The 27,643-nt window shown below is 35.3% G+C and overlaps 1 protein-coding gene across 2 annotated transcripts; it reads left to right on the top strand.

Annotated features, from left to right (window-relative positions):
• LOC120082817 (protein DETOXIFICATION 40-like) lies at nt 1-27,424 on the top strand. Of its 2 annotated transcripts, XM_039038142.1 has the most exons (7): nt 1-404; nt 529-1,160; nt 14,450-14,506; nt 17,623-17,861; nt 25,636-25,754; nt 26,069-26,155; nt 27,116-27,424. In XM_039038142.1, exons 1-7 carry the CDS (start codon nt 87-89, stop codon nt 27,158-27,160), a joined length of 1,497 nt encoding a protein of 498 aa, XP_038894070.1. In that variant the 5' UTR covers nt 1-86; the 3' UTR covers nt 27,161-27,424. The 2 variants fall into 2 exon arrangements, with proteins under 2 accessions (XP_038894070.1, XP_038894071.1); XM_039038143.1 differs by lacking the exon at nt 14,450-14,506.
• The last annotated feature ends 219 nt before the right edge of the window (nt 27,425-27,643 follow it).

Raw genomic sequence — 27,643 nt, 5'->3', positions numbered from 1 at the left:
CTTGAAAAAAATTGGTCAGGTTTAACGTTTAAGTACTCCAACAGAGAACAGAGAAGGAAAAAGAAAAAAACAGAGAGCTTCTAAAAATGGGATCTAACTCTGATGAGGATGTTCCTCAACCGACGGTCGAATCGCCTTTGTTGTCAAATAAGCATGAATGTAACGATGAACTGGAGACCTTATTATCCGACACTCACCTTCCTTTCGTCCAGCGTTACAGTAAAGCTACTTGGATCGAAATGAAACTCATGTTCTACATAGCGGCTCCGGCGGTTTTCGTTTACATGATGAATTTCCTCATGACCATGTTCACCCAAATCTTCTCCGGCCACCTCGGCAATCTCGAACTCGCCGCATCCTCTCTCGGCAACAATGGCATTCAAATCTTCGCCTACGGTCTCATGGTATATCATATATTTATTATTATTTATCTCGCTCTTTTCTCGATTTTTCTCTGTTTTTGGGTTACATATTCATTTAATAATAATTCATTATCATAATTCCTCTCGTCTTTAATTAATTAAACAGTTGGGGATGGGAAGTGCAGTGGAAACTCTGTGCGGGCAGGCTTATGGTGGAGAGAAATACGATATGCTTGGGATTTATTTACAGAGATCAGCCATATTATTGACTCTAACTGGGTTTGTGTTAACAATTATATACATATTCTGCAAACCCATCTTGATATTTTTAGGAGAATCGAAGGAAATTGCTTCGGCAGCAGAAGTATTCGTGTACGGATTGATTCCTCAAATCTTCGCATACGCAATAAATTTCCCAATCCAGAAGTTTCTTCAGGCACAGAGCATAGTGTTTCCGAGTGCTTACATATCAGCAGGGACGCTGGTGATTCACGTTGTGCTGAGTTGGGTGGTTGCCTACAAAATGGGGTTGGGGCTGCTGGGAGTGGCGTTGGTATTAAGCTTGTCGTGGTGGATATTAGTGCTGGGCCAATTTGTGTACATGATTAAGGGCCAAAAGTGTAAAGAAACATGGAGAGGGTTCAGTGCGAAGGCGTTGTCGGGGTTGCCGGGATTCTTCAAGTTGTCGGTGGCGTCGGCGGTGATGCTCTGTTTGGAGACTTGGTATTTCCAGATTTTGGTGTTGCTTGCTGGATTGCTCGACCATCCTCAACTTGCTCTCGACTCCCTTTCTATTTGGTAACTTATCTCCTCTCTTTCACTCGTTTCCTATTATCTTCTACTCAATCTAAAATAAAATAAAATAAAGGTGAATTGCAAATATAATACTCAAGCTCAAGGTATTAATAGATATAATATAATACAAAAAAAATTATAAATATAGTAAAATTTAGATAGTTTATTACTAATAAATCATAACACTGTCTATCAATGATAGAAGTCTATCAACTATAGACCGTATAATTGATATACTTTGCTATATTTGTATTTTTTTAAAAAAATTGTTATACAGTTAGTTAATATCACTAAAAATTATATTCATTACAATTATATTAAAATAAAATATTATATTAATTTCTTACTATTAATTTATTGGTTTTTTTAAAAAAATTATCTATTAGCTTTTTTAGTATAAATTTTGGAAACATGTTCACTATTGTATTTCATTGTATAAAAATTATTATTTATTTATTTATTATTATTATTAAACTAATTTTGATCAAATATAGTTTTGGAAGACTAAATTTAAAATTTATTGAAATTACATATACCAAAACTAGACACTTTAAAGTTGATAGATTAAATATAAGGATTAAAATAATATTTTAATAAAAGAAAGTAAATTTAAATATGATTTTAGTCTATCCACTTTTGGTTCTAATTCACGTTAGTTTCATATGTTTAATTGTTGGCTTTCAATAATAATCTCAAATTTGGTCGTGAAGAAGCTTTGACTCAAATACCATCAGATTTTTTTTTGTTTGTTTACAACTAACTTACAGTGAGTTGGTATAACCTTATAAATATCACTGATTTCGAGTTCAAAAGCAGAGTGTTATCATCATTTTCTTAGTTTCCTGCAAACAACAAATCTATAAGCAATCTTCATTAAATAAAAGATTTCAGATCTTCCCATAGATGTAGGCATTCTGGTTGAACCACTTAAACATTGTGTCTCTTTCTTCTTCTCTTATCTTTCTTGTTCAATCGTGTAAACTCTTTACTGCAAATCGCGCGCCAATCGTTTACATTACAAATCTCATCGAATAATCAAGTTATCGAGTCAATCGTGCATCGATTCATCGCTATCGAGTAGGTCCGAGTACATAGTTTTCACCTTCGAGTTACACCAAGAATCATTCAACAACTGTTGAGTACGATCGAGTATTAACTCTGTTGTCACCGAATTGCATTTAGGATTTAACAGAGACTAGTCAGACGAGAAGGAAATTCTGTCGAGGATCAAGTAGCGAGGAGTCGAGCGTTGAGTTCCGAGTATCGAGGATTCGACAGAATTGATTTCAGCCATTTCTTCATCTCTTCAACAGTGAGTTCTTGAGCGTTGAGTTCTTGAATATTTGGGACTTGTGAAGGTTCTTTAACCCAACAATTATTGGTATCAAAGCATTTAAAGACCATCAAGGTCATCTTTCTTGGAGCTTCAAGATTTTCAAGAAATCAAGACTCGGTACTCATTCGATTCAGAAATGGTTGTTGCAAGGTATGAGATCGAGAAGTTTGATGGAAAGGGCGATTTTGGCCCTTGGAAGGCCAAAATCAAAGCCATTCTTGGACAGCAAAGAGCACACAAGGCCCTTTTGGACCCTGCCAACCATCATATCAGCACAAGAAAGAGAAGACATGGAGCTTACAGCATATGGGACTCTGGTTCTGAATCCTAGTGACAGTATCCCGAGGCAAGTAATTGATCAAGGCACAGCCTATAAGATGTGGGTTAAACTAGAAGACCTTTTTGCCACCAAGAATCTCCCCAACAAGATGTATCCGAGGGAGAATTTCTTCATGTTCAAGATGGATTTTGCTAAGCCTCTTTCAGAAAATTTGGATGAATTCAAGAGGATAGTCTCAGAGTTCAAGAGCCTTGGTGAGAAAATTGGCAACGTGAATGAGGCTTTTGTGCTATTAAACTCTCTACCCAAAGTCTATAAAGAGGTGAAGAATGCTCTGAAGTATGGTAGAGAATCAGTCACCACTGATGCCATCATCTCAACATTAAGAATAAGAGAGCTAGAGCTTCAGTTAGTCAAGAAGGAGCAGCCTAATACAGAGGGGCTGTTTGCCAAGGGGAAGAACAAGTAGAACCAGTCTAAGGGTAACAAAAACCAGTCAGGTGAAGAGCACAAGCCAAAGACCAAGTTGAGATGCAATTATTGCAAGAAGAAAGGTCACCTGATGAGAGATTACTATAGTCTGAAAAGGAAAAACCAAGAAAACGAGAAGGATCAGAAGGGGAAACAACCAGAAGCATTAGTGGTTGAAGGTTCCTATTTTTACTCTGATGCCTTAGCCTCCATCAGAAATCAAACCAATCAAATCAATCCTCTTGGGAAGCATGATTGAGTACTGGACTCCGGATGTACCTAACACATGACACCTTTCAGACCTTAGTTTAATAATTACAAGGAAATAGATGGAGAATCAGTGTACATGAGCAACAATGAAGCCTGCAAGATAAAAGGGGATTGGTTTAGTGTCCTTGAAGCTAAAGGACAGATCAATCAAGCTTCTAAGAAATGTTAGACATGTACCTTTGCTCAAGAGAAGCTTGATATCTCTAGGCATGTTGGACTCCATTGGGTGTGAATGCAGAGGAAAAGGTGAGTTCTTGAAGTGATTAAGGATTAAAAAATTGTGTTGGTTGGTGAGAAGGTCAATGACATTGACATTGTGAGAGGAGTAGAGATGATGACAAGTGCCAATACAACTTCAACATCAAACTTGACAGAGGCTGACTTGTGGCATAAAAGACTCTCCCATATTAGTGAGAAAGGGATGCAAGCTCTGTCCACGCAAGGAATCTTGCCCAAAGGTATCAGTAAACACCTTTCCTTTTGTGAGCATTGTATTTTAGGTAAAGCAACTAGGCAAAGCTTCACAAAATCTCAGCACACCACCGAATGAGCTTTGGACTATGTCCATTCTGACCTATGGAGACCATCTCCTACACCAAGCCTTAGTGACTAAAGGTATTTTCTAACCTTTATAGATGATTTTTCTAGAAAAAGTTGGATATACTTTCTTAAAACTAAGGACCAAGTATTTGGGAAGTTTAAAGAATGGAAACCCATGATAGAAAATCAAACATCTAAAAGGTTAAAATATTTTAGAATTTATTGAAATTACATATACCAAAACTAAACACTTTAAAGTTGATAGATTAAAGTATAAGGATGAAAATAATATTTTAATAAAAGAAAGTAAATTTAAATATGCTTTTAGTCTATCAACTGTTGGTTCTAATTCACGTTAGTTTCATATGTTTAATTGTTGGCTTTCAATAATAATCTCAAATTTGGTCGTGAAGAAGTTTTGACTCAAATACCATCGGATTTTTTTTGTTTGTTTATAACTAACTTGTATAACGGTCAGCTAGTATAACCTTATAAATACCACTGATTTTGAATTTGAAAACAGAGAGTGTTATCATCATTTTAATAGTTTCCTGCAAACAACAAATCTATAAGTAATCTTCATTAAGTAAAAGATTTCAGATCTTCCCGTGGACGTAGGCATTCTTGCTGAACCACTTAAACATTGTGTCTCTTTCTTCTTCTCTTATTCAATTGAGTAAACTCTTTACTGTAAATTGCGCGCCAATTGTTGACATTACAAATCGCATCGAGTAATCAAGTTATCGAGTCAATAGTGCATCGATTCATCGCTATCAAGTAAGTTCGAGTACATCGTTTTCACGTTCGAGTTACACCAAGTATCGTTCAAGAACCGTCGAGTACGATCAAGTATTAACTCTGTTGTCATCGAGTTGCATCGAGGATTTTAATAGAGACTAGTCAGGCGAGAAGGGAATTCTAATCGAGGATCGAGTAGCAAGGAGTCGAGCGTTGAGTTTCGAGTATCGAGGATTTGGCAGAATTTATTTGAGCCATTTCTTCATCTCTTCAATGGTGATCTTGAGTATTTGGTTCTTGTGAAAGGTCTTCAACCCAACAGGTCGGTCTAATATATTTTTATGCCAATAAAGAGACACTACTTTTTAAAATTTTAATTAGAAAATACTTAGGCAAAGGAGATTGAAAAAGAAGAGCACGAGCAACATTTAGTAAGTTCTGATGTTTACGTTCAACCATAGAGTTCTGTCCAAGGTGGCTCACACATGAAAACTGATGAACCACCCCATTAGATGCAAAGAATTAAACGAAAAAAGTTCGGGAGTATTATCTGACCCAAACTTCTTTATAGTAATATTAAACTGAGTCCTAGCATAGGCAAAAAAAGTGAGGAACAATCCTAAGTACATCAGACTTTGTTTGCATTAAAAAGACCCATGTATATCGAGTGAAGTTATCAACTAAGGTAAGAAAATACTTATGACCAACATGTGTAGAAGATTGATAAAGACCACATACATCACAGTGTATCAAATCAAACTTGTGAACAACAAAATGATTATTTGACTGAATAGATAACCGTCTTTGCTTAGCTAAAGGACAAATCAAACATGGCTTCATACTGTCATGATCTACAGAAACTCTAGGCAACAACTTCTTTAAAATAAGTAAATGTTTCACAGAGAGATGTCCAGGGCGAGTATGCCAAACATCAAAGGTATTAGGAGTAGAACTTGTACTAACAGCATTACAGGTTTGTTTTATTTTGTGAGAAACGGGTAAAGAAACATCATGAAGCATGTATAATCCCTGCCAAACATCAGCTTTGCCAATCATGTTCGGAGAAGACTTGTCCTACACAAGAACAATTATTAAATTGAACAACCACTGGTAATGTAGCAGTTAGAGCACTGGCTGAAACAAGACTTAACCGGAACAAAGGGACAAATAACAGATTCTGTAAAAGAAGATTAGGAAAAATGTGTATATCGCCAATAAAATCCACTGTAACTTGGTCATGATTTGGGGAAGAGACAGACAATCCAGAAACAGGAGATAAAGGTGCAAAATATTCTCTTGAAGAACATATATGTGCAAAAGCGCCTGAATCTAAGAAGAAAATATCAGAAGAAACAGATGAAAAATAGCCACAAGTAACTGCAATGTGATTAGAACCAGAAATAGAGAGAGATGGAGATGAAGGTTTCATAGAAGCATGTTTGGTCTTCAAAATATGAGATTGCAACATGGCCATAAGACCTTGATATTGCTAGGAGGTCAGTGTCATAGAAGAATTAAAAGAAACCGATGTTGAATAATCTGATTTTTTAGAGTCTTTGACTGCATTCTTTGATTGACAATATCCAGGCGGATAGCTATGGAGTTTATAACAACCATCAGCGACATGAACAAATGTATTGCAACATGTACATACAAGACGATCCTTCTTCTTCGATTGAGTACTCTTAGAAACAAAATTAGAATTCGAAGATGAAGAAGAAGTAGAAGCCTTTACCAAAGAAGTAGAAGCATTGGTGAGACAAGAAGGAACAACAGAAGAACATTGTTCAACCTCTTGGGCAATTAAAGAAAAAGCTCATTGGATAGTAGGCTTGGGTTCCATCAACAACAATTGAGTGCAAATCTGAGAAAAATAGTCGTTCAATCCCATAGGGAAAGCCATAACATGTTCAGTTTGAAAGTAAAGTAAATCATCGACTCCTCCATAAGTGCATTGTCTACAAGAACAAACAAAATGATAAGATGCCAATTCATTCCAAACAGTCCTTAATTTTGCAAAATAGATTGTAACAAAGTGTTGATCTTGAACGAGATTAGAAAGTGTTGGTGAAAATTGAGTTTTAAAAAGAAAAATGGATTTCGAGAATCCCACATTAGTTAAGTTGGAAAGTGAATTCTTTTTCATATATTCCTATCTTGTGAAGGATCTCATATCTAAGAGTTCCATGAGCATGTTCGGATCGCTCCGATCTCACAGTGACCGAAATACATAAATATATATTCAACACAAACAGTTATGCAAACAAACATTAATTATCGGCATGCTAAGAACAAGATAAACAACAAGGGAGAGAGTTCCATACCAGTTGAAGACAGTCAACAGTGTATTAGCTACGTCCACGGGCAGAGGGAGAACAACATTATTTGAGAGAATGTTTTCAAAATTACATAAAAAACGACGATTCAACAGTGTGTTAGCTACGTCCACGAGCAGAGGGAGAACAACATTATTTGAGAGAATGTTTTCAAAATTACATAAAAAACGACGACTCTAGGTTAGACAATTTATATATCACACTACTTTAAACCCTAGGGTCAAAATCGTAAATAACTGCAAATAAATAAATATGTTGAATACAAAATATGAATACGCCCCCAAACCCCCACCAGGGCACGCCGCCCTTGGACCCCGATCAGCGAGATCCTCGTACTAGGTTGTTTGAAGTGCCAGCAAACAAATTCAAGGCATTTCAACGAATCTCCACCTTGACTTGAATTCTCTCCCAGATAACAGATGTACCAAATGCAACATAAATCAATATCGCCAGATGTACCCAGACTTCTCCCTCATGCCTCAAAGTGTCCCACAAAGGAGACCACTAGGTTTGGTGAACATATCAGCAGGGTTATCAACAATACCAATTTTCATCACTTTAACTCTATGCTCACCTCTTAAGAAGTGATATCTTACATCTATGTGCTTAGTTCTCTCATGATGAAATTGATCCTTGGCTAGGCATATTGCACTCAAACTGTCACAATATAAAATAGCTTGGTCATGATGCAAACCAAGATCACCAACTAACCTCCTCAACCATATTCCCTCTTTAGCACTTCTGTCAAGGCCATGTACTCTGCTTTAGTAGTAGACAAAGTAACTGTAGGCTGTAAGGTTGCCTTCCAACTAACAACAGAACCACCCAGAGTGAACACATAGCCAGTCATAGACCTCCTACTATCAACATCTTCAGCATAGTCAGAATCAGAATAACCAGTCACCAAACACTCTGTGCATTCCCATAAACAAGACCAACATCAGATATACCTCTAAGGTAACGAAAAATCCTTTTAACGGCTTACCAAAGCTCCTTCCCAGGTTGATCCATGAATCTGCTGACAACACTAACAACATAGGCAAGATCAGGCCTAGAACAGACCATAGCATACATCAAACTTCCCACTGCACTAGCATAAGGAACTCGAGACATGTTCTTCTTCTCAGCTTCAGACTGTGGTGAAAACTCAAATGAAAAACGAGCATTTACCGCACTAGGAGTATCTATAGGCTCAGCTAATGACATTCCAAACCTGGACAATATTTTCTGAATATATCCTTTTTGTGACAAGAAAAGCTTATTCTTACCCCTGTCTCTATAAATCTCCATACCCAGAATTTTCTGAGTAGCACCCAATTCCTTCATATCAAACTCAGCATTGAGAAGATTCTTCAATTTCAGAATATCAGACTTGGACTTTGCAGCTATGAGCATATCATCTACATATAAGAGTAGATAAATCATTGAACCATCATCAGCTTTGTTGTGATATACACAACAATCATACGGACTCCTGTTATAGCCAAGTCCAATCATATAGCTGTCAAATCGTTTGTACCACTATCTTGGAGATTACTTTAACCCATACAAAGATTTCTTCAACTTGCAAACATAATCTTCTTTACCTGAACACTGGAACCCATCTGGTTGGGTCATATAAACCTCTTCCTCCAACTCTCCATGTAAGAAAGCTGTCTTCACATCTAGTTGTTCAAGTTCCAAATTCTGATGTGTTACTATAGCAAGTAACACTTTGATAGAAGTATGTCTGACTACTGGTGAGAAGATCTCATTATAATCAACTCCTCCCTTTATGTGAACCCTCTAGCAACAACTCGAGCTTTATATTTAATGCTCTCTGAAGGTGATATTCCCTCCTTTTTCTTGAAGACCCGTTTACAAGTGACAATTTTTCTCTCCTTTGGTCGTTTAACTAATTCTTAAGTCTGATTTTTGTCAAGAGATTCCATCTCATCCCCCATAGCAACAAGCCATTTAGCAGACTCACCATATGACATAGCTTCTCTATAGGTGGATGGCTCATGAGGATCCACCTCTTCAGCAACCTGCAATGCAAAAGTAACCATATCTTCAAAACCATACCTCACAGAAGGTCCAACACCAACTCTTCTAGTTCTATCACGAGCTATACTCGGTTGATCTACTCGTGATCTAGAATTCTCAGGCAAATGAACTTCTGACATTCTAGGCACATTAATTTATGGTTGCACATCAATTTCTATAGTAATGTGTTGATCTTCTCCACCTTGATGTTATAATTCATTCATAGCTGAAGTGAATTGCATCTCCACCTGTTTATCAACACTACTACTTTCTCTCACATCAGTAGATGTCACAAAAGGCTTTACAGTTGAGTTAAACATGGAATTTTCATCAAATATCACAGTCCTACTAAGTATGACTCTATTCTCTAAAGGTGACTAGACTCTATATCCCTTAACTCCATCCCCAAAACCCACAAATATACCCTTTTTAGCTCATGGTTCTAATTTACCCTCATTAACATGATAGTAGACAGTACAACAAAAAACTTTTAATAAAGAATAATCTGTAGGCTTACCAGACCACACCTCGTAAGGTGTTTTACAATCAATAGTTGTGTAAGGTCCATGATTGATCAGATAACATGATCAACAAGACCCTCGTACTGGGTTGTTCGAAGTACCAACAAACAAATTCAAGGCATTTCAACAGTCTTCACACTTTGGAACTCCAATGCAGCGGAAAACCTCCACGCGATCTACCAACGCCCAGTGGAAACGTCGACTGCAGAGCCCTGGGTATTCTCAGAGTGAAAACCCAAAGGGTGGTCTTTGGTGAATTTGGTAAAGGAAGGAGGAAACACAAATCGTGTAGGCGATAAGCAAGTGGGAGGGAAGAAGACGCTATCGCATAGCATAATGTTTATCATTTAGGAGAAGCTACACGATCGTGTAGGATTTACTGAACGATCGTTTAGTAAAACCGGCACACTATACAATCATTTAGAGAAGCTATGCGATCATGTAGGCGATAGTGTGCGATAGGCGCGAGGAAGACGATCGTTTAGGTGGAGAGGAGCTATCATATAGTCTCTCGAAATGCTTAAGCGATCGTTTTGCTTTCTACCAACGCGCGCTCTCTTTCTTTTGGACGACGATTGAACGTTCACTTTAAAAAATGAAACGATTTCATTTTTATTTTATCGGTTACAATAACCGACTCATTCCCACTAACCCACGTCCAAACGTGAAAATTGGCTTATTATCATATAATTAACCAATTAATTAATTAATTAATATAATCATATTATATTTTTATCCTATTGTTTGATATCACATATATACTATAGTATTTTCCTCCTCTACTTGATATAAATTATATATCTAATTTCTTCCAAATAATGTATTCTCATACATTAAGCCAATTATATCATATATAATTAACCAGTTCCAATTATATCATATATAATCGAACTTTCTCTTGTCAATTTGAACATTTTCATATTAACCCAAACACTGGTTCTCGACTTTATCCAAGCTACCCAGGGGACCTAATGGACCTGTGGCTCGAAACTCCAACGGTCCGTGAATAGCTGACTAAACTCTTTAGCCACGAGATCGACCATCCGTTAACTATCAAGCATTTCACTAAAGACCAAACAGCTGAACTCTTCTTACCACAGATATATTTCTGTGTCCATCGGATATAACCAATTATGAGTACGATGACCCTTCACAGATGCTCGTAAGTACAGCTGGCCCAAATTACTGTTATGCCCCTATAGTTTACATCTCACTCCTTAATTACCACTGATTCCTTTAATGAACAATACAACATAGGTCCAACTATGTGTGAACATCTATCGAGACAAGAGAAGGTGTGTGGCGCCACATCGTTCAAGCCTGGAATCAGCCGTTAAGGGAGCTATCTATCTACTTACCCCTGTCTTCGGGGAAGGAGTGAATTCCATCTTGTGTAGTTGAGTTCCCAACTCCCAAATCAGACGAATCCCCAAAATGGTAGGTTTGAATCGGCGACTTGGCCACTCGCACCCATACAAATCAAAGAACCGGCCTCAATGGTAGGAGTTCCCAACTCATTCAAGATTAAGGTCATATTACCTATAGTCATCCTAGTGAAGTGAAGTCTCTATCATGAACGGTGTTATATAACGGGACGTTAACACTTCGTGGTCAGGTCTATACGAACTCTTTGTATAGGACGCGCTCGCATGTCCCCAACACGAATGATCAGGATCAGACCATCTGTGACAAGTCACAACATTTGTGACCATTCTACAAAGCGGGCCACATCCATAGCGTTACCAAAATAAGGTTTCCCTCCTATATCCATATACTATAGACCATTTTGGTTATCACTCAAGACATGATCCACTTGTATGTCACCACATACATGCTTGAGTCACATATTGATAACCAAGGATTTTATGTTTATTGGTTTGTGGTAAAGCAAATAAAACAAGTAACTAAGTAAAAATACAAGATGTGAAGTAAATATCATACATTAACAACACAAGCGTCCGTAAAAACTGTTTACAAACTACAGGACACGAAACTTTAGGGCATCAACCCCAACACCTTGGACCTTGGGTTTAGAATCCCATGTGCGCCGCTGCCGATTGGATAGACGTGGTGAGGCATGTGTAATTATTTTTTGGAAAAAATTTATTATTATTATTATTAATTATTTTTTATACTATTTTATTATTAATCTTTTCAACGTTCCACGTGTCGTGATAAGCGCAGTCAAGTATTCACCACGCAAGTTATGTGGTATTTTGTGGCTCCGCGCGATTTGTGGAGGCCCTCTACACCTATAAAAGGTACAAGCCTTCGACTTCCTTATCGTCCCATTCTCATTATTTCCCACCCATCACACTCTCTCCACTCTCTCAAACCTTTTCTATTTTTCGAGAAAATCAATCTGGACAGTGTGAGTTTTTGGTTGGTTACGGTGCATTTCCGATCGAGATATTTTTTTTTTTTTGCTGTTTTATCCTGGGGACGACGTGACAAATTCGTTGACCTGCTTGCACACTTGGGTATAGTTGCAAAATGTTTTAAAGAGAGCAAGATCTGTGATTCACCTATAATGAGTTTTTGTTTTGCAGGTTCCACATTTCTGACAACCGTCGTTTTCTAACTGTTCGCTACTGTCAAGTTTCACTGTCAGAAGGTTGTCGGTTACAATAGAAAGTTCACGGCCAAGTTGGAAAATGTGTGGATGATTCTTTAATTAAAGGTGAAAAATAGGAGGAAAATGGAAGAATTATCACGTTTTAGGCTTGAACCAACCGGTTGGATGGTTTTGATTGGAGGAAAAAAAAAAGCAGCTTTGGCCAAAAATTTGGGGTCTGAAGAAGACGATGGTTCTCTGCAAAATATTCAACTATGTTGATATCATTGTTGTAGATCAAGCCAAATTTTCCTTGCAGAATCTAAAAAATTTACACTAGCAGCAATCTCTTTAGAGAGAGCGTGTACGCTTTTGAAGAGTTCCATCAATGAATCCCATCTTGTTCTTCCCCATGAAGCCAAGGATCATAGATCGATTCCATGAAGTGTAGTTTGATTCAGTTAACAAACTGAGAACCAAAATCAAGTTAGTGTTGTCCAAATGATGGAGGAAATAAGGATTTGAATATTGCTCAACAACAGAAGAATGAACAAGAGGAGCTTATTCGAAGAAGAAGAAAAATTGGAATTGGCGGGACAAGACCATTAGGGTTCATCATTTTGGGAAAAAGTATGTAGAGAGAAGAAAAAATACTGATACCATTTTACGCAAAAGAGTAAATAAAACTCTGCTATTTTATTAACATGTACACAAGGCATATGTATAGCCAAGTGTCAAGTAAGAAAGCATGTGAAAAGAAACTAATTTTTGTTACAACCTCAATAAGTTGAGACAGAAGATTGGATTTTATTCTTGTTGTGTGTAGAAATGTAGAAAGGAACAATCTTAGACTAACATAAGAGGAATAAGCCAGAAAACAAGCGTGGAACAAATAAGAAACAGAGAAGACTAAAAGAAAACGAGAAAACAAAGAAGAAAGTAAAAACAAAATGTCACCTAAGATTAAAAAGAATATAAAATTTATAAATATCGCCGTATCATTTAAAATTTACCAACTTAACAATGTCATGCTATTTTTTTTTTTTTTTAGTCAACTAACGGTCAGCTTTAACTTAACGACCATTTAGAACTATTTTCTAAACTTCAGGGACTAAAATGTTCATTTTGAAATTTCAACGATTAAATAGACATCAACTCTAAATTTTAGGGGTTAAAAGTGCAATTTGTCCATAATTTTGTAAAGATAATGCTAATAAAATTTTATATTGATGTTCTAAAAGGAAAATAAACAAACAATTTTGACTAAATTAGAAGACTATTGGTGTATAGAAGACTAAATTTTAGAATAGAAGACTAAATTAGAGCAACTTGATCGAGATTTCCCACCAAAAAGAAAAAACTTTGATTGAGAACAAGATTTACTTTAAACTATTGGTGTATATATTATATTTTCATCAAATATATTATATTCAAATCTTATAGAATTGAACTAAAGATTATCTAACACATAATGAAATTTGCTACACATATTATCATAATAATTTTAAAAACATCAAAGATAAATACAGAAAACTAAAGCAAGAACATAATACAAAGTTCGGTAATCCAATTCGGTATCCCAGTTTGATGCAATATTACCTCTATCGGGGAGTAGTATGCCCATGAAAAGATACTTTTACTAATATAAAGTTAAACAATTACGATGTTGTACTTATCTGTAAATCTACGACAAATACAGTGGCACGTGAATAACTCAACTTAGTACATAGACACTTAAGCTCCCCTAAATATAATAATATTAGTAAGCTATCACTCAGACTCCTCGCAAGTATGAGACTCTCTTTAAACTGTAATCTTTCCACGTTCTTTTGAATATTGCTTTAGGTGATGAATTTAGGTTTTCCCTAAGTTACGGAAACCTTTCTCAAGTAATGATGTCTTAGACTTCTATATCTAAAAGACTCACCATCACCGGCTAATAGCAGTGAAAAGGCTTCCACATTAGCAACTTAACCTTCACTGGAATATATTGTTGCCACTGCCGATCCCTTTCGAGGATGAAACATCCAAACAGCCAACTAAACTTCGTTGAGACATCAACAATAGATAGCCACCCTTTTAAATAAATTTAGTTGTTTAAAAAATAAATGAACTAAATGTTCTTAAAAAAGGGAATTGATTGAAGATTTTTTTTTTTTTTTAAAAAAAATAAAGTAATATATGTTTATTAATTTAATTTAACTATGTTGTGGTTTTGTAGCACAACCATATCTGAATTGGTTTTCATGATTTCAATCGGCTTTAATGCTGCCGCAAGGTAACTTCTCTCAATTACTTTGTTTTCTTTTATGGTTGAAAGAAATAGTTTGTTTTCATTTGAAATGTAAAATTATTGTTTTTCATTATTATTTTTTACATGTCACTTAATCAAAGCATGATTGGATTGGTTTAGATTATATCGTTAATTTTGTATATTTTATTGAATAATCAACTTAATCAAAATATAGCGAAATAAAGAACTAATATAAAACTAACAAACTAAATAAAGGAAAGAAACAGAAAAGAAAAAAAATACTAATAAGGAAAAACTAGATAAGCAAAAGATACAAGAAAAATAATAATTGGAATAATCCCTTATTAACTTTAATATCCTCCTTCAAACTCAAGATAGTAGAGTAACAACCAACTTGAGTTTGTGAAGTTGACCGACTGAAGTTGGTGACAGAAATTGAAAAAGCCTCCCAAATCAAATTATGATAGTTCTTGATTGGAAACCAAAACTCACGAAGAACCGGGCCAGAGATAGAGCCCACGAAGAATTAAAACATTGAGAACTTCTGGGTTGGAAATAAAACTCATGGAGAATTGAACACATAAAACTTCTAGGCGGGAAACAGAGATCTAAAATAGAAGTTGATTTGAAAACGGAACAAAAGACTCTAAAAGATTTGAAAATAAAATAGAGGGTGAAATTGAAAAGAACTAAAACATAGAAACAACTAACAACTAAGCAGGTAAACCAAACCAAATTGAACTGGTCTAATTCAAGGCTAACTAAACAGAACCAGACCGAGCTGGCCGAACTGGACTCAGCTGACTGGACCAGACTGGTTTAACTGAACTGGAATAATTGAACCGAATAAAAGAGGGTAAATCCACTATGGAACAGATGAAGGCCTAGGTTGAGCGGTGGAGAAGAGGGTGTTTGGGGCAGTAGAACGAATAGATCATGAGGGATCTGAGGAATCTGTGAGAACCATAGATGAACCACGAACAACAAACAAAGAACCACATGCAAACCTGAAAATAGAAGATCCACGAACTGATCGCTTAAACAGAGAGGAATGATGTCTCGTGGCAGATCTAAAAAGGAACGGTCAATAGTGTCTGGTCGGTGATATCCACAACAGATTTGAGACCCAGAAACTGATACGAGCAACGGAGAGTTGTTAAGGCGAAGGATCAACATAGATTCTAAAGGAAAATACAAATTTAGAGGGGAGGGGTTTACTTGGGTCGGGCATATGGGTCTGAATTGGATCTGGTCTTCACTAGTCAAGATGTGTGCTATGGCACAAAGAGAGCAAAAAGGCGTGAACGAATTTGAGCAGGGCAGAGCGGCAAGAGGAGATCTAGGCAGAGGCAGATATGGAGCAAAGCTGAGCAGATCTGGAACCCACGAACGGAAAACGCACTGGATCTGTACTGAGTGGCAACGACTCTAAAAAGGTGGCTGCAACAACTGGAGCTGTGTGGGGCGTGCGCGAAGCTGGTGCTACAGATGCCCAGTCGACGGAATTTGTTACCTAATTTGGACCAGATAATTTAACTGTTTCTACATTACTCTATAGTATTAACAGTACGGGTCGAACTCAAAAAACCGTCGAATTCGTCTATTAAACTGTTTACAGTCTAAGGTAACTAGGGGAGGGGGGAGGGGGAATTTTGAGATTGATCGTAAGTAAATTAAAATGCATAAAAGTAAGAAAGTTATGATAATCAATGAAAAAGACCTAACTTGGGTTATTTCGAAATTTTCCTATTAAGTTTACCCGATCATCAAATTCTCATACTTTGATTTGAGTGTTTATTTGTACTTAACCAAATTAACTAGAAAGCCAATTTATTGTCCTAATTAACTAATTAGTCCAAAGTGAATTGATGAAAGCATATGTTTCCAAATTGTTCTAATTGCATTAAAATCTAGGATAACGTTAAGTTGAATATTCAATTTTCAAGTGCCTAATTAAATATTTGTTCGATTCAATCTTAGGTTGATTAGAGTAATGCTTATTGTTATCGATTCACAAGCTAACCTAATCTATTGCCTCTTGCAAATTGACATTTACATGTCATCTATTTTATGCCAATCTAAAATGGTAATCATAATGTCAAAAATCGCTAAAAAATATGATAATAATCTACTAAGTCAGAATTGAAATCAATAGATATAAATTAATCGAGTTCAAATTCTCACAAGTTACACAAATAGAGAGAAAAATCCTAAAACTCGAGCTAGAATGAGATACCTTAGCCCATGGTCTTCATGAAGATCAATGAGGTAGAGTTTGGATACATTTAGACTTAAAGAGCAGAAGAAAATAAAGAAAAGAAGTGAAAAAATTAGTTAGGATGGGAACTAAAAACCCTAGGTGGTTAAAAAAACTTTATATAATAGTTGAGTTGGTGCCATGGCACTCACAAATGATAGACATGGAACAACTTTGGAGGCCTGCGGTGCTCTAGGGCAGTGTCACGACACTGTTCACTTTGCACGAAATAGAGGCATTCTGCCTCACAACACCAGGCAGCACTATGACGTCATGCCGTCAGGGGAAAAATGGGAATTTTGACATTATATTTCTCGGTTGATGCATTTGAGTTCTTTGACCCATTTTAGCTTCTTTTCGTCACTAATGCTCCATTCTACATCTTAAATGCTTGAAACAAAAAACATCATCAAGTAAATACATAAAATCTAGGAACAACCTCAAACTAAGTGGACAAAATAACACATTTTCAGTGCTACAAATAACAGATCTTCGAATTTGTGTATAAGGCAGAGCGAAAACGAACTGGACTGAAAATCGAAGATGGATCTATGCATGTATTTGCCTCTGTCGATGGTCGGTCAATGAAGGCAAAGATTGGACAGAAGAAATAACTAAAAAGTATAAATCCTAGGACATAGAGCTCTGATGCCATGTTAATTTTGTATATTTTATTGAATAATTAAGTTAATCATAATACAGTAAAATAAAGAATAATTAGACATTAGTGGACTCAACGAAGGAAAGAAACAGAAAAGAAAAAATTAGATAATGAAAAATATAAGAAAAATAATAATTGGAATAAGTCCTAATTAACTTTAAGATATATGTGTATTAATATTATATTTAACTTGGTTGGGTGTTTTGTTTGTGTGTGATGCAGTGTGAGAGTGAGCAACGAACTTGGAAGTAGGCATCCAAAATCAGCAGCATTTTCTGTGGTAGTGGTGACTATCGTTGCATTCATCATCTCTATATTTTGTACTGTAATTGTACTTGTACTTCGCAATGTCATCAGCTATGCCTTTACAAAAGGCCCTGGTGTGGCTACCGCCGTCTCTGATCTTTGCCCACTTCTCGCTCTCACCCTACTCCTCAATGGAATCCAACCTGTCTTATCAGGTACTTTCATTTTTAGACACCTACCTTGATTTTTAACACAAAGTTTTATGTGGTTCACTAATAATGTGTTAGTTATTCCATGGGCAGAAGTTTATTATCAGAGAGAATAATTTAGAAACATATAGAGCAATAGTGCCTCTATGGTTAAAAGAGAGTTTATATAGTGTGCTACTTTAAATCCTACTGTAAAAAAAAGTAGATAATATGTGTTAGAGTTTTGAGATTGGTTGTAAATTTATTTAAGGTAGGGTGTTAGGATTCTAGCCCTTTGCATGTTGTCACAGAAGTTATCTCAGCAATTGATGTAGCAAGCGTCATTCCTACTGTCCAGACTTTTCTTATTTGAGAAATTCAGGAGATTATACTTTTTGGATTCTTTCCTTCTATATGACCTATCAAATTCTTTTTGAGGATGTCTTCCTTTTTTAAAGGAATTCTTTATTGAAGGTTTTGTGTCTTGCTAGGGTTGGCCATGATTATTAAATAGTTTGAAGAAAGTTTTTTTTTGTTGTGTGATGACATTTAATTATCGTGAGAAAGTGTCTTTGTTCTTGGTGGTCAATCAATGCAACATCATGCTCTGATATTTACTCACTATATTCAACTATGAAAATTCATCGATTGATAAGTGTAAAACATTGAAGATAATTTCGGTCTTAGGGTGAGCCTAAAACTTCATTACAAAGAAGGGATTCTTGGTCTTAAGAGGAGCTTGAAACTTTAATTCACAGAAGGGATTCTCGATTTTAAGGGGAGCTTGAGACTTTAATTCAGAGAAAAAGTTCTCAATTTTAGGGGGCCTAAAACTATCGCTTGAGAAGGAGTTCTCTATCTCAAGGGGAGCCTAAGGTGACAAGTGATTGGAAAAATCACTTTCAGAAGAAAGGGAGTCTTTTACATTGTAGAGTGTCGAAGGGTTAACCACTAATATTCAACGACTTATGGGGAGCCTAAGTTCATTTAGGGAGGAAGTCTCACATCTAGAGGAACCCAGGTGTTCATCAAGTTATACTCTACGTGAGTCACTATAAAAGTCGTTATTTTAAAGATAAGTACTACGTTGTAAATGCTTGACTTATTAATATCAGTAGATTATCTTTCTTGGGTACGCTGCCCCCGAGATGTAAGTAGTTTATCGCCGAACAAGGTTAAAAAACTCCGTGTGCCTTCACTTTTTTTCTTGCTATTAGTTAATTATTGTTACAATGCTTGTAGGTACTTTCCTTTTAACATCTGTATTCCGAGTAAGGGATTATCCTATTGCTTTTTCAATTAGTATCAGAACGGATTACCTTTATTTCAGATGCTTTGATCATGAACGAAATTAAAGAAGGTGTCTCTACCACTCGTCTCTCTGTTCTAGAGGAACAAACTATTCATCTAGAAAGAATGAACGATTGCTCTTCTAAAGTCAATTAACAGTAAAATGTGGAAGGTTGTAGTCACTAGTTGGTCACATCCAACCATCAAATCTGATGATGGAAAAGAGTTCTTGAAGCTTGAATTCAATGGACGGAAGTTGAAGTTGAAACATCATTAGGGGATTCTCAAGTTTTGAATGCCATATTTAATGGTGTTGATCGCAACAAATTTAGGCTGATTAATACATTTGTTTTTGCTATAGAGGCATGAGATATTTTATCTGTTGCCCATGAGGGAACTTCAAAACTTAAAATGTCAAGGGTACAATTATGAACTTCGAAGTTTGAGAATCTCAAAATGCATGGTGATTAATCTATTGTTGAATTCAATGTTTCGTTGTTGGACATTGCAAATGAGTTATTTGCTATAGGAGAGAAAATTTCAAAAGAAAGACTTGTCCAGAAGGTGCTTAGGTCTCTACCTAAGAAATTTGATATGAAGGTTACTGCCATCGAGGAGGCTGAAGACATAGCATTCTTAAAATTTGATGAACTATTTGGCTCCATATTCACTTTTGAGATGTCCCGGATGAAAAGCCCAAGAAGAATAAAGGAATTACTTTACAGTCCTCTGTTGATGATGAGCATGATGATGCTGACAAAAAATCTGAGGATTCCCTTGCTGAACCTATTTCATTGCTTCAAAATAATTCAATCATGTTCTCAAACAGTTTGGAAAGAAGCTTGAAAATTTTAATTCTAAATATAATATGTATGGTGGCTTTCTTCTTCTCAAGCAAGTTATAATTCAAAGTAGTAGGAAGAAAGCTGAAAAGTTAGGGGATTTAAATTTTAAAAAGAAAAGTCCTTCAAATGCATAGGTGTGAAGGCTTTGGACACTTTCAAGCAAAATGTCTTAATTTCTTGATGAAGTAGGGTAAAAGTTATGTTTTAACTCTATCTGATGATGAATGTGAAGATAATAGTGACTCAAAAGAGGATGCCAAAGCACTTGTTAGTAACATCTCATCTGACACCTTGTCCTGTGAGATTTCTAAGTATGATGTGTATGCAGAAAATGTTCATGACACTACCAAACATGGGTTTATCGATCCCTCATATCAAGCTCTTTTGATCAAATGGCAAGATGATTTGAAATTATTTGATGTACAAAAAGAAAGAATTGAGACTTGATGGTTGACAACACAAAATTATGTCTACTATTACATATCTTAAGTGAGAACTTAATCAGGTTAGAGCTGAAAAAGACTGTGCATTTAAAAATGTCAGAATGTTGAACACTATTAATGATTCTCTAGAAAAAAATATTGACAAAAGGTAAGACAATTGGTGATAATTCTGGGCTGGGTTTTTCTAAAGGTGAAAATCAACGTAATAAACAGTCTTAATTCAATGGGAAGCAAAAGATTGAGTTTGTTGGAGCTCAGAATATAGAGTCTTATGGCTTTACAAGTACATCCTCTCGCTATCCAACAAGAGAAGCCAACCAAATTTATAGACCAAGATGGATTTGTCACTATTGTGAAAAAGTAGGTCATAAATGACCATTTTGCTATCAATTGTTGAGTACTCTTCACAAATACTGTTCGAAGGAAAAAAGGAAAGGAAAAATGCACTCGTCTTTAGTTATGAGTTAATCTCTATGCATCGATGATTATACGTTGGACTGAAGAATATGCAATATGCATTAAGTGCGAATGTGATGACCATGCGTTCCTATTACAAGTTTTCTTGCTTTCTCGTCAAGTATATCGAGAACGCAAGTTTCTTGGGATGATCCGAGGTCGAACACAAGGACTTGCAACTAAATAATGCTTGTGAAGTAATGCGTTTGAGGCGATGAATAAAAGTAAAAAAAACATAAGTTAATGGATTATGATAACTAAACAGATTGAGCAATGGAAGTTTAAATATGAGAATTGGTAGAGATGCAACAACTGTTAATGCATAATAAGGTGACTTCATTATATTTGATCACTAAAGTAATCCCAGCTCGCCACACTAACGCATTGCACACCTCTCGGTGGCCAGCCACATGCTTATATCTCTAAAATGCATGGTTGCATCGAGCATAAGGTCATTCCTATCTCTAGGAACAATGCTTACTTCGCTTTAGTGTGTTCCACTACTTACCCTCTTGGGCAATTGACTGTAGCTAATCAACTCATAGACAAGCATTGCGACAGTCTCACACCAAGCAAAGAGAATTAACTCACTATACTCGTTCAACGTACACCACTCAGTGGTTTGCTACATGCGTCATATCATGCATGACTGAGTATGTGACTTGTCTTCGATACTTAACTAAACGATGAATGTAAACGATGATAAAGAAAGAGAAGATGATGAAAATGGTGCTGAAGAAACTAAGAGATGCATTGATTACAAAATGTATTAATGTCTTAAGCTAAAATGTAATACAATACTAAGATAAGAGAAGATATGGATGGCCGAATGTAAACAATTTCTTGCTTTTCATCCAAAATGCGTCAAGGCTGCTGGTGGTGCCATGGATGGATGGTGGAGAAGTCTCTCTCGAGCTCCATCTCTAGTGAAACTCTGTTCGTCACTCATAAGGGGCTGTGGAGGTGAAGAACCCTCAAAGAATGCCTTGCTCATGCTCTCATCTATGATCACAAGAATCTGCCTAAGGTAGAAACTCGAATGGTTTGAAGTTAAGCTCCAAGGCTTTATTTATAAAGTTCAAACGCCGGCAGCTCTGATACCTCATTCTGACTCACTGCTACTTTTGTCGCGGTATGGAAAATGTCAGCATCACCTTATCTTGTTGATACTGCCAAGGTATGCGTTCATGCTTGTTTCTCCTGAAGTGTCAACACATTCCATCTACCTTCCGATCAGCCTTCTATCACGATTATCATTTTATGGACGCAAAATTTCATACGACAAACTAGTCTTCATGAAGATCAATACATGCGATCAATTCCTATAATAACTACAAAAATAGACACTTTTATGCAGAATAACGCATGATATAAGGTTAGTGGGGATTTTCGGTGCTGGTCGATGCAAGCTCACTTTTCCATATGAATTCTTAGTATTATTGACGCATATTCTGTTTGTTAGCCCTCATAATTCTAAGTAAAAGGCTACAATAGCTTGTATTTCTACAAGCTATCACATACACAAACTTTAAAAAAGCTTTTCACTTCTCTCGAAACAACTTTCAAAGAGAATCAAAAGTGAAATAGGTTTAGAGAGTGAAGAATGCTCATAATAGGTGTAATGTTGTACCGACATCCCTCAGATCTTCTGCCAATGAAGATTGGTACTTTAATAGTGGAAGCTCGTGACGTATAACGGGTGAAAAGAACTATTTGTTAGATCTCAAGCTTGTTAGCCTTTGAAAGGAACTAGAAAGATCATTGGGAAAGAAAAACTTAATTACCTAGTTATTCCATCCTTAAATGATACTATGCTGGTTGAAGGGCTCATTGCTAATTTATTAGTATCGGTCAGCTTTTTGATCAAGGTCTAGACGTGAGTTTTACCAAAGATAAGTATATTGTCACAGACGATGTTAAAGCTCTTATTATGACAGGTATGCATTTATCTGATAATTGTTACCTATGGAATCTTGACAATGCTTCGCAAGTTTGCTATCTCTCTCGTCAAAATGAAGCTAGCCTATGGTATAAACACCTAGGTCATGTGAGTATGAAGACTATTCAAAAGGCTTTAGCCAAAGAGGCTATATCTAGACTTCCATCTTTATCTTCTTTGACTAGAATTATTTGTGGTGATTGTCAATCAAGAAAACAAACTCATACTCCACATAAACAGATATCCCACTCTAGCTCAACACGTATCCTGGAACTTCTACACCTGAACCTTATGAGCCCAATGCAATCAAAAAGTCCAAATAGGTAAATGGTATGTTTTAGTTATTGTTGATGACTTCTCTAGATCCACATGGGGTTCAATTTCTTCATGAAATGTCAAATGCATTTACTACTTTCAAGCTCTTTGTCTCTAGTTACAATGTGAGAAAGATTTAAATGTGATACGAATTAAAAGCGATCGTGGTAGGGAGTTTAAAAACTCTCAATTTACTTCTTTTTGTAATAAAGTTGGGATTCATCATGAATTTTCAACTTCAATCACTTCCCAACAAATCATGGTTATGGGAAGGAAAAATCAAACAATTTAGGAGATAGCTCAGGCAGTATTACATGTTAAACATACGCCATTTCATTTTTTGGCAGAGGTTCTAAATACAACTTGTCATATCTCAATAGAGTTTTTTTATGTCCTGGTACCTCGAGCATAATTTATGAAATATGGAGAGGGAGAAAACTTAACGATAAATACTTCCATATCATTGGTAGTACTTGTTACATCCTGGTTGATAAAGAAGCCAGATGAAAATGGGATTTCAAGTCAAATGAAGGCACATTGCTTGGATGTCCCACAAATAGTCGAGCATACCGTGTCTACAATAAATGAACTCGTTGTGTGCAGGAGTCTATTAATGTTGTGATTGATGATATGGTTAACCCATCATGCTCCACTTATGTGGAAGAAGAAGATTCTAGTGCACTTCCACTTTTCAATGTAAATGTTGAAGGGATTTGAATTCCCCGTAGCGGAATCAATGGAATATGTTATACCTTTATTTTCATTTTAAAGAACATTACAATGTAGAGGGTGAAACTAACAGGATAAAAAAACTTAAACTAACACATGCTTCTACTGGAATGAAACAAAGAGGAAAGGGAAAAATGTAAACTCACCCTTGAAGTACTAAATTCTTCATGTATCCTTTCCACAACAAAGATCACTAACTGGTCTGACCTTCTTCTTCTCCCGTTCACAGCAACAGAAACCCAACAAATAGTAATAAGGAGACACTACCGCAAGTGAACTCGAGTTATTCTCAAGGTGAGAATCAACAGAGAGACGTGGCCTTTTGTTGGTTAATTTCGGTGAAGGGAGGAGTTTTCTTGGTTGAGAGAATTACACACATAGAGAGATAGAGAGGAAGATGGATGAAGAAGATTGTTAAAACTGAACCTTTCTCCCACTTTGTGTTTCATATATCTGAGAGAAAGGGGGGCTGAAGGAGTTATCCCAATTTTCAAAATTCAAAATTGATTTTTTTTTAATAACAAAATATGTTAACTAATTTAATAGCATTAAACCATATGTTACATCACACTTATTTTATTAAATAAATAATATGTTTATACAAATATAATTTTACAAACTACACGACCACGAGATTTAGGGTATTAACCCCTACAATCTTCTATTTGTCCAAAAGCTAGTGGAGTGTACAAATATAAAGTACAAACCAGTACAGTACACAAAAACAATAAACTAGGGCATAAACTATGCTGCCATTAAAATCTCCCACTTGCCCTAGACTAGATGTGACATGTCTCGTAGACCCACACTCTCTAGATGACCCTCAAACACTTTAGCTTTGAGAGCCTTTGTAAATGGATCAGCAACATCATGCTCCAAAGCGATCTTTGTGAAGATCACGTCCCTAGGATACACAAGTTCCAATTAATTTAGAATGGGTTTCTCGATCTTAAGTGGAACTCGATACTTTAATTCAAAGAAGGGATTCTCAATCTTAAAGAAAGCTTGAGACTTTAATTTAGAGAAGAGATTCTCAGTTTTAAGGGGTGCTTGAGACTTTAATTCAAATAAGGGATTCTCGATTCCAAAAGGAGCTTTAGACTTTAATTTAGAGAAGGGATTATTAGTTTTAGGGGAGCCTAAAACTATGGCTTGGGGAGAATTTCTCCATCTTAGGGGGAGCCTAAGGTGACAAGTGATTGGAAAAATAACTTCAAGAAGAGATGGAGCCTCTTACACGACGGAGTGCTGAAGTGTCAACCACTAATATCAACAATTTAGGGGGAGCCTAAGTTCATTTAGAAAAGGAGTCTCTCATGTAGGGGAAGCTTAGGTGTTCATCAAGTTAGGGTCTACTTGAGTCACTGTAAAATTCGCTTACTTTATAGATAAGTACTACTTTGTAAACGATTGACTTATTAATATTAGTAGATCATCTTTCCTGAACACACTACCCCACAAATATAGGAGGTTTATCACTGAATTGGGTTTAACAAACTCAATGTGCCTTTATATGTTTTTCTTGTTGTTACAGTGTTTGTCAGTGCTTTCCATTTAACATCCATATTTTGAGTGAGGGGTCATCCTATCGCTTTTTCAATATGAATATGCCAAATACAAATTCGGAGAAATTCCCATATTTGATCGTTCAAAAATGTTAGATAACAAATTAAAGACATTCCAACCAAACTCAAATCTGTATATAAATTTAGACAACTTTGTCAAACAAAAATATACAATTCATTTCAACCTCCAATTTTATCTCATTTATTTGATTTGTCAAGGCGTTGCTGTTGGGTGCGGTTGGCAAGCTTTTGTTGCCTATCTAAACATTGGTTGCTATTATATTGTCGGAGTTCCCTTGGGTGCCCTTCTTGGTTTCTATTTCAAACTTGGCGTTAAGGTATATTCAATACATAATTCTTCAAAATTTTGCATGTTCTAAAATTATCTATCTGATTCAATGTTGTAGTAAATTATTTATGACAAATAACTTGATAAATATATTAAATCTTTTGCATATCTCTATAATTGATATGAATATATTTGTTCACTTTAGATATAAACCCTCGTGACTTTACAATTAGTTTCATCCAAATTAAGAATATATTAACATTTTAATTACAATTGAAGAATGACACCGTAGAATTTAGTGGTAGTTTAGTATTTATTTCTAAATTTATCAACAATTAAGTATTGTGTAATTTATGTGTGAAGGGTATTTGGCTGGGGATGATTGGTGGAACTTGCATGCAGACAATCATTCTGATATGGGTGACATTTCGAACAGATTGGAATAAAGAGGTAAGATAACGTGTCCATATATATAAATGGTAAAACTGTTGAAAATATTTACAAGATATAATAAAATTTTAGAACTATCAATGATAGACGATAGACACTCACTATGAAAATGGGGATTCAACCTCTAATCTTTAGGAGATAAGTTATGAAAATTACTATTGAACAAATTGTCATATATTTTTAATATGGTTTGTTTTATCACAATTTTTTTTTTTAATTCATAGATAGAAAAAATGTCAAGTTGTTTATAAAAATAGTAAAAAAAAAAAAAAAAAAACTGATGATCATTGATAGACTTCTATCAACCTCTGTCGATGAGACTTATATCAATTTTTATTATTAATAATATCAACGATAAACTTCTATAATTTTCTATCACTCATAAATATTGATGGACTTCTATTAGTCTCTATCAATGATAAACTTCTATAAGTTTCTACCACTGATGGATACTGATAGACTTCTATCAGTGAACTTATATCAATTTAGATGTTAATAGATTTTTATCAATATCTATCTATGATAGACATTGGTAATAATGTCTATCACAACTATAATTAAATTTTGCTATTTGTTTAAATTTTTTTCCTTATTTTTTTTATTTTTGAAAATCTTCACTTATTTTATTTAGTTTTTTTTTTAGTTTTTAGAAAACTCCATCTAAATTAAATCAGTTTAGAAGATTTGCAAGCCCTTCAATCTTTTATTTTTTCTTATCTATAAAGGATTTGGATCACAAAAGAATATATATTTTAAAAGTTGTATTCCAGATCTTTGGGTTTTTTTTTTTTTTTTTTTAATTAGCTCAGTTAAATTTAGATTGACTCGAAAAAGAAGAGAATTAAATAATAATGTGCTGTGAACTATTTAAAAAAATAAAATAAAATAAAAAATAAAAAATACCTATCATCTTAGAATGGCTTAAGAAGAAAAAGTAAACAATAACAATTAAAATTGCAGGTCGAAGAATCAGTGAAGAGATTAAACAAGTGGGAAGACAAATAGCAAATTACTTTGAAGGATTGATAATTCGATTGGTCGAATATAGCTTCACTTCGGCCAGAAGGAAAAAAAAAAAGGGAAAAAAATTATTTACCCTCTTTTCAATTTTAGAGTTTCAATTACAACCTTTAAGAATGAGGATGTCGATTGCTCACGTGGAAAATTACTGTTGGTTGGTCCATGTTTTTGTCTATGAATTTTTAGGTCAAAATAATATTAGTTGTAATTTGATTATGGTTCAATTTTAGTATACATATTTGAGAGTAATAGTTTTAAAGGGTAAGTATCTATCACTGACACTTATAGATGTTTATCAATGTTTATCAATGTCTATCAATAATAGAAAATGACATTTTGATATATTTGTAATTGAGTTCGCTCATTTTACTATATTTAAAAGTATTTAATTAAATTTAATTGATGATCCCACGTTATTAAAAAAAAAAAAAAAAAAAAAAAAAAAGACTTCTTAACAATTGGTTTCAA

The sequence above is a fragment of the Benincasa hispida genome, chromosome 8 (genome assembly GCF_009727055.1).
Source record: "Benincasa hispida cultivar B227 chromosome 8, ASM972705v1, whole genome shotgun sequence".
In the NCBI taxonomy this organism is placed as follows: domain Eukaryota; kingdom Viridiplantae; phylum Streptophyta; class Magnoliopsida; order Cucurbitales; family Cucurbitaceae; genus Benincasa; species Benincasa hispida.
This window is presented reverse-complemented; position numbering and strand designations above follow the sequence as displayed.

Excerpts from the sequence above, each read along its gene's own strand:
- LOC120082817 (XM_039038142.1), top strand. The coding sequence starts at position 87 with ATGGGATCTAACTCTGATGAGGATGTTCCTCAACCGACGGTCGAATCG. Across the intron at positions 1,161-14,449 it reads CTCGACTCCCTTTCTATTTG|CACAACCATATCTGAATTGG; the intron begins GTAACTTATCTC and ends GTGGTTTTGTAG. Across the intron at positions 17,862-25,635 it reads AATCCAACCTGTCTTATCAG|GCGTTGCTGTTGGGTGCGGT; the intron begins GTACTTTCATTT and ends TGATTTGTCAAG.